Here is an 8151-nt window from a genome sequence, read left to right as displayed (position 1 = left end):
ATGTAGAATGCGTATGAATTGCACGCAGAACTGTAAATGGTTCACAACGTCATCATCATCATTGTCCCGCCCATTCAATCTTATGAAGATTCACGATTATGCCGAAACAGAATATGCTACGTTTAGATCGCTTTCATTACAACTAGCTGTTGTACATTACATACTGTGACGAATCTTGAAACATCTAACATTATACGCTGTATCGGACGATTGTTTTTACAGTTTAATTCTAAACAATCCGTTTCAGACGCGGAAACAAAAGCTTCCAGACGCTTTATTAATTCAAAGTTTAAACAGCTGTGCTGCTTGTAGTTAAATATGAAAGCTGTCTGGTTTGTTTAATTTGTTTACTGCTTTTTGGCTTGTGTTCTATATAATATATTAATAAAAATATTTATATATCTCCGTGCTGCTTCACTAATGTGATTGCTTTTGGAAGATTTAAAGTATAAACTTTATTAAATAATAATAATAAAACATCATTTTAGTACTTCGCTGCTTCAGGAACCGCCCACTCCCGCTTGGAAACCAATCAAATGTTAAAACATCTTTCGCGTCGTAATCATTGCCCCGCCCCCGGTAGTTCGCTCAACAACATCGAGACGTGCGTGCGTTGTCGAAGATGCCAAACATCAACATACAAAAGTAACGTTAAGTATTTAGCAAAAATGAGTTATTGTTTATCCATATTATTGTAAATGCGATACTAATAACTTTCGACCTCTAATGTGTGTCAATGCTGTCTGCATCAAGCGTTATTGGCTGAAGTGAGCATGCGCAAGTATGCCTACAGTTGTCAGGCGAATAATGTCTTTTAAAAAACATTTTTCATATAATGTATTAGGGTAACATTTATTTTAACGGTCAGCAGTGCGTAAGGATTGGATGCAACATATGTTTGATTACGTTTTAATAATATCACTATACTTTATGTCAGACATCACGTGTAGATCACGTATTAATCAAATCAGTGTAACCAACTTGTTTTTATGTTGTCATTTTCCCCATTGTACTTTTGTTCAAGCAGAATGTCCAGGGGCTCTTTAGAAGCAGCACTTCTTCTTGGAGATGTGTTTCTTGATCAGATACAGGTAACATGAGTAATTGTGTCTTGAGTGATCATGTTTATTTTTGACTTTTTCTGTCAGTAATGTAAGCAATACTACGGTCTTATAGGCCAATATATTATTTATGAAAGTCAAGTATATACTACTTAAATGCTAAGTAAAAAACAATTATAAACCCTTAAATGTACTATTTGAAATTTAGAAAGTGGAAAAAAGTCAAGTTAAGAGGTCTAAGGCCCATCCCACGACTGTAAAGTGGAGGCAAAGGGACAGAGATGGGAATAGGGTAAGGCCGCTTCGAGGAAAAACAACAATAAAGCCAAAACTGAAAAGAAAGGCTCCTAACCAAGGTGAGACATTTGTGAATTTACAATTATCATTTAAATTAGCTTTTATTTTCATTTGTGCTATATGTTTCCTCCTAGTTTGATAAATGTTTAGATATGTGTAGTCTGTTTAATTTTTTATGTACACTCATTTAGTGGGCATGCACACCAAGGCGTTTACGCTGGCATATGAAGAGTTTCGTTGCAAAATGAGATAAATCCATTTTTTTACATTTTTGTCAAAACATGTTTATTATTATGTTATCATGTTATTATTTTGTTTTATGGTGCTACTTGGCTGTATTGTTTAAGTTATGAAGGTTTAAATCAAAACAAACCAACTGCAGTTGCATTGAAATGAATTGGAATGCACAACCAAAAAACAAGATTTCTGAACAATTAAAAAAACGGTGGTTATCTCGTTTTGCAACGAAACACTTCATATGTTTTCAATTGTTTTCAATGGAAGCGCGGGGCTTTTCAAAAAGACAGCAGCTGGTGGGTTTTGTCCATGCTCGGCAGTTTTTCCAAGAGTTGAAAAATATTCAACTTTTGGTGATAAGTTCAGCTTGTCAGTTCTCACTTGGCCATCCAATCACAGTAGAGGTCTAGAGGAGGAGTGAGATAAACATCACAACAACCAACTGGTGCATCATACAACGACTAATAAACAAACCAGAAGTATCGCAGCAACCAAGCGCTCAGCTGATAAAAAGCTGGCAGTTGGCGTCCGCCTGCCGTTTTTTAGCCGTGTTTAAAAGCTTTGGTGTGCACACCCTCATAGATGGTTTCATGTTTTGTCTTGAAAATAACTTCCGATCTGTGTTTGTTGATTGATCTGGCTCTAAACTGACTTCTGGAACAAATACCTTGTTTAAAATAAAAATGTTTCAGTTTCTCAAAGATGAGGGCAGACAGCGTGAAGGGGGGTTAGGCAGCCAATCTGTAGTTAACATAAACATTAATTTGATTCAGTAACATTAGCTCAGTGTAATGGTTGATAAACTTCAGCTATGATTTGAACTAAGCTAATTTACTTGTTGTTTATTTTGCTTGTTATCAGAAAAAAATCTACATCTATAGGGAATCTGTTGTTATTAAAGGAACATGGTGACATTTTGGGATTTTAGCTTATTCACCATATCCCACGGAGTTAGATAAGTGCATACGTGCACCTTTTATCTCCGTGCGTCCCGTAACTCTGCCTGACGCACCCACCGCTGGCTTAGCTTAGCACAAAGACTGGAAGTAAATGGCTCCAGCTAGCAGACTGCTCCCAATAAGTGACAAAATAACACAAACATTTTCCTATTTATGTTTATGTTGTGATTTGTAGTCACATGTAAAAATAACAAGGTCATATGAGACACAGCCATCTTTTAACCATATACATACAGGGAACTATATTCTCAGAAGGCGAAGCACCGCTACTTGGTTGGAGTGATTTGCTCGCAGCACCCGAGAAGCCCCCTGGTGAGGAACAGATAGTTCGGTCAGAGTTGTGCTAATTACTCTGACCAAGTAGCAGTGCTTCACCTTCTGAGAATATAGTTCCCAGTATGTATATTGTTAAAAGATGTCTGTGTCTCATATCACCTTGTTATTTATACACGCTGTGACTTTACAAAATCACAACATATAAAAAGGAAAATGTTTGTGTTATTTTGTCACTTATTTGGAGCAGTATGCTAGCTGGAGCCATTCACTTCCAGTCTTTGTGCTAAACTAAGCTAGCGGGGGCTGCGTCTGACAGAGTTACGGCACGCACGGAGATGAAAAAGGTATGTATGGACTTATCTAACTCTGGGGAATACGGTGAATAAGCTAAAATCCCAAAATGTCAACGTGTTCCTTTAATTTTATTAATTATTTGCAGAAGGTTAAGTTTGGGCCACAATAGCGGTTTGTTTGTTATTGTTGCTGAAACTGTCCATAGAAACAGATATAAAGAACCCACAAATGCTTATTTTTCATATTTTATTTTGTTTAAAGCTCCTACCAGTTTGCCCATCCAAGAGGAATTTATCTATCAAGCAGAAACTGGTAACTTTTCACTATACAGTAGTTATGTGGAATGGCAGTGGATTAATAGAATTTTAAGTACCATTCTGCCAGCTGCAACATACTTAATTGCATATTTTTATACATTTTTTATAAATCTCCATAAAATTCATTATATTGTTTACTCACTTGTGTACTGACTGGTTTCTTTTTCAATGAAGCCTCACTTATTGAAGAATTGGAGCAAATCCTTAATGATGAATGTGATCAGCCTGAAGAGGTGTCTTTGGCCATAACCTGGCAAAAGCGGCAATCCCTAAGCCATGAGAGATGGCAGATTGCAAGGGAGTCCATGGTTAGGAATCTTTTGGCAGCTGAATACGTTCAGGAATGTGTCTGCCAGCACTGTCTGTCTACCGAGGCTATTGTACGGTGCAGGGACTGTCTACCTAGGCAGTATCTATGCACCATTTGTGATGGAGATGTCCATCAGCATCTACCTCTCCATAACAGGGAGTCTATGGTCCATGGGTTTTTTAAGCCACTGTGTCCAACCACTGGAGTGAAGAGACATTCTGAGACATACGAGTTCTCTGAACAGGGTATGCTTTTCACTATCTTTTCAATTTCAGTTTGTACAATTTAAATGGCTGTTCATTGGTGAAACCGTTATTAATACATTTAATAAATATATTAAAGGTATAGCGGAGGATTTTCTGGAATTTTAAAAAATGCAATTGCACAACACTCCTGATTGACAACTAAGAGGACCAATAGTCTTAATGATCCACCCGGAAAAAGAAAATCCTCCGCAATACCTTTTAAGTTATATATTTAATTTACTTGTTTATGAATCCTTCGCTGAGGAGTTTGCTTTTAACATTGTTTTGCTTTTTAGTCCGATATCTTCCGCTGCTTTTGCCACAGAAAATCTGTGCCTGTTCAGAAAGTTCTTGCAGAGTAATCAGTGGCAAGCCTATTATCCTTATTAATTTAAATGGTAAGATGTAGTTTCTTTCTGTTTATGAAAACAACACATTAGGTTTAATACAGGAAAACTTGCATGTAATATCTGTGATTAGAAATGTATAAAGCTGTTGTGATCACATTTTAATAGGACGGTACAATCTCACCCTTCCATCACTGGAGTGTTTAAGCTGCGGGAAAACCTGGGCAGTGGGACTCAGTAATCTCCTCAAGTCTGGTTACTGGCCAGCCTCTATACATTTTGAGACTGTGTATGAGGCTGGCCTTTTTAGGTCTTTTCTGGACTTAAAACTTTTTGCTCCAGGTCTTTCACGTCAAGCATTCCTTGGAATGCTTGACCGAAGAACGGAGTACAATGGCAGGGTAAACACTGTTAAATCTATTTTGTTAACATGTTAGCATGCATTAAAGTGATTGATTTATTTGGTTATTTCAACAGAGTGGTAAAATATGTGGAGACACATTCCAGAAAAGCTTTCTGGAGTGGACCTTTGCCCAGCATGAGGTTGAGATGCTTTGTGGTGTCCAGCCTTTTAAATGTCCCGCCTGCAGTCCAGCCATGCATGCAGTGTCAGTGGATGGTAACAGGAAACTGTACAGGTTCCATAATGCGAAAGGGTATGGGTTTTTTTTTTCATTTTTGGTACATTTTATTGTACTTTAATGTTTGTCATGTTTTCCTTTTTTATAAAATTAAGGACAGAGAAGGGCTACTTCGATGGCGAATTTATAATGAAAGATGGTGATGTTTCCTCCTTTGTGGAATATGTTCATGAAAAGACCAAGCATGTAATAACTCTTTACTCATTGTCATTTGTATATTCTAATCCAACTGCCATTATTGACATAATAATAATTTGAATGCAATGTCTTGTAGGCCACAGGTAAAGGGGTTTGTGGCTCCTCTCAGTGGACAGCAGCCAAGGAGTCTGCAAAAAAGTCAACATCAAAGATTGATGAGGAAGGCCTTGAGATTGCTGTGTGCCGACATGGAGGACTTTTAAAAGCCCTAAACATGTTCAGAGGGGAAATTTTTGCCTATCCCCTGTTTCTTCAAAATGCCCTCTCAAAAGAAAATGTGACGTTCTTCTGCTCAGATGTTGCCTGCAAGTACTGGCCATACCTAAAGAGAGTGGTTGGACATTGTCCGGAGCTAAGGCCTTTATTAAGTATGCACCCACTATTATCAGTTATGCATGCCAAAGCACACGAGTGGAGTTGTGAGGTAAGATTCTTTTGTTACATATTTTTGTGCTATGGACATGCACAACAGCCATTGTTTTTTTGTTTTGTTTTGTTGTTGTTGTTTGTAGATAAAATGGTCCGGGAAAAACCAAGAGGGAGCTGGTCTTACAATTGGAGAAGAGGTGGAGCAAGTCAACTCCTTCCTGTCAAGAGCTGCAATCTGCACTAAATACATGTCCAAAGCTGGTGAATATCTTTTAAGTACTACTTTTAACCTATAGTTATTTCTAAATATTAATGAATTCTGACTAACATTGTTTATTTACTTTGACCAACTATCTACAACTCTATAAAAAAAGCACGTTCAGACATGCTTACGGTTCTTGCTTCTGCATGGAACAAACGGAAATCTGAAAATCTGGCAAAATATTTGTCCCAGAGATACATTAAGGTATTTTACTGATGCAAATGTCAACATATTATACAACCTATGTATTAAACAAAAAGAACAATTTTACGTACATTTGAGCAATTATGTCTATGGCATACATTGTTAAACTATAAACCTTTATTATCAAATTAATTTATAGTATTTGATATGTATTTAGACAGCCGAAAGGCTGAAAGTGGAAAGAGAGAGTTGTGCAAGTCTGCAGGCTGAGCTAAATATCAGTGATGATGAAATTCAGCAGTGGGTCAGTGACGTCCAGCAGTGGGCTGCAGGTAATAAATACATTTTGAAGGACCTGTTTTATAGTTCTAATGCAATAACATTTTTTGATTTATAAAAGTTGTACACTGTCCAAGTCAAGTTGGCAGAATTTATCTAATTTGCAAGGCTAATTTGTGATGTAGGATCAAGTGCAAAAGATGACGCTGGACTTGAGGGCAGAATTCGAGGCCTTTATCTCAGCATAAAGCAGAGAAAAAATAATCTGTACCATCAGACAGGTCAGATAAAATGATTATGTACTGTATAAAATGTACTTCACTAATTCCCGCTAAGGAATGGACTTGAATGCTGTTATATTTATGTATGTTGTTGATTCATTAGATAGCAACAAGAGAAGGCACAAAATGAGGAGAAGAATTAATGAAGACAAGTCAACCTTGGCATCTGCCATTAAGGACTTCAATGAACAGTCAACCCACCAGCTTCCTTCCGTGGATGAACTGCTCGCAGCTGATAATTTCCAATGGCCATGGGAATGCCCTGACACTAGTAATTCACCTACTATTCTCAGTGTATTTGATAAATATAGCTTGATGTTAATGCAGTGTTTAAAATGGCATTTTAAGACCTTCACCAATTACAGGTAACGGCAACCTCTCAACCAAGAAGATGGTCTTTGACCGGTTCATGTTGCTTTCCCGACTGAAGGAGGAAGAGCAGATCATAGTGATGGAGGTCAAGCAACACTGGCAATCTTTAAAGGAGGCTGAAAGTTCACTGAGGGATCTTTCTCTAGAAATACAAAATAACAGTAAGTACCCATAATAAAATTCAATAACCATGCTTATATATTGAATAATAAGGACTGAATAGGGATTGATCATCTTTAATGTTTTCATTTCTTTTTTTTGTGTAGACTGTGACAGTGATCAAGAGAGCTCCAGTGGACTACTGTGCCTTCTCAAGAGAAAACTGGAAGACCTTCATTTTCTGCAAAATAATGCTAGGATGTTATACCGACAGTGTGTTCTGGGACAGGCTTCAGACAGCATTTTAGTTAATAACATTTCCGATGAAGAAACTGAGGCAATAAACTACAGCTCAGATGACAGTGATGAGGGCTAAACCTGTGCATGTAGAGTGATCAGACAAATATTACAAGCATAGTTCGCCCGGAGACAGGAGTTCTGTCGTCGTTTGCTCACTCTCATGTTGTTGGAGACCTGTGTGGATTTCTTTGTTCTGATGAGCACGACTGGGGATGTTTTGAGCGGTGTTCGTAATAAAACCGTTCGTGAGCCCCATTCACTTCCATAGTTGGAAAAAAGAATTCTATGGAAGTGACTGGGGCTCACGAACTGTTTGATTAAAAACATTCCTCAAAATATCTTCAGTCGTGTTCAGCAGAACAAAGAAATTTATACAGGTTTGTAACAACATGAGAGTGAGTAAATGATGACAGAATTGAGAGTTTTTGGGTGAACTATTCCTTTAAAATAACTATTTTATAAGCTGCTATTTTTCACTTTGAGAAACATATTAACATATGTGTTAAATATTTCCACATCCTAATGGGAAATAATAATAAAAAGCAGTACATATATGTTATGAATAGTATTTTTAAATCTCTTTAGTGTGTTTGAGACTCTTTACCTGTGTTTCACTGCAAGCATTTCATCCCAAGCATAGTACAACAAATGCACTGAATGCATGTTCTTTCCAACTGTAAGCTAAATAAAATACATGTATAGTCCCAGTCTTGTCTTTAACTCAGTTCAGGCAGGTTGTGCATGTAGTGTGCATGTGTCACAGATCAGCCAGGTTCTTCACCAGATCACTCACCTGAATTTTTATTCCGTAAAAGCCATCCACAGGCACACGTTCACTGTCCGGTCCCATCGCTTTATGCTGT

General features: G+C 37.5%; 1 protein-coding gene across 2 annotated transcripts; it reads left to right on the top strand.

Moving 5' to 3' along the window:
• The first annotated feature begins 551 nt into the window (after window positions 1–551).
• On the top strand, window positions 552–7412 carry LOC141364269 (uncharacterized). Of its 2 annotated transcripts, none has more exons than XM_073868446.1 (17): window positions 552–645; window positions 1028–1091; window positions 1270–1417; window positions 3386–3436; window positions 3616–3996; window positions 4293–4394; window positions 4512–4744; window positions 4821–4999; window positions 5080–5170; window positions 5259–5606; window positions 5695–5812; window positions 5926–6017; window positions 6175–6289; window positions 6422–6517; window positions 6621–6788; window positions 6883–7050; window positions 7156–7412. In XM_073868446.1, exons 1-17 carry the CDS (start codon window positions 623–625, stop codon window positions 7362–7364), a joined length of 2586 nt encoding a protein of 861 aa, XP_073724547.1. In that variant the 5' UTR covers window positions 552–622; the 3' UTR covers window positions 7365–7412. The 2 variants fall into 2 exon arrangements, with proteins under 2 accessions (XP_073724547.1, XP_073724548.1); XM_073868447.1 differs by having other exon boundaries at window positions 588–650.
• The last annotated feature ends 739 nt before the right edge of the window (window positions 7413–8151 follow it).

Source organism: Misgurnus anguillicaudatus, chromosome 6, assembly GCF_027580225.2.
Source record: "Misgurnus anguillicaudatus chromosome 6, ASM2758022v2, whole genome shotgun sequence".
NCBI classification, from domain to species: domain Eukaryota; kingdom Metazoa; phylum Chordata; class Actinopteri; order Cypriniformes; family Cobitidae; genus Misgurnus; species Misgurnus anguillicaudatus.
Note: the sequence above shows the minus strand (reverse complement) of the source record. Positions and strands in the feature narration are given on the sequence as shown.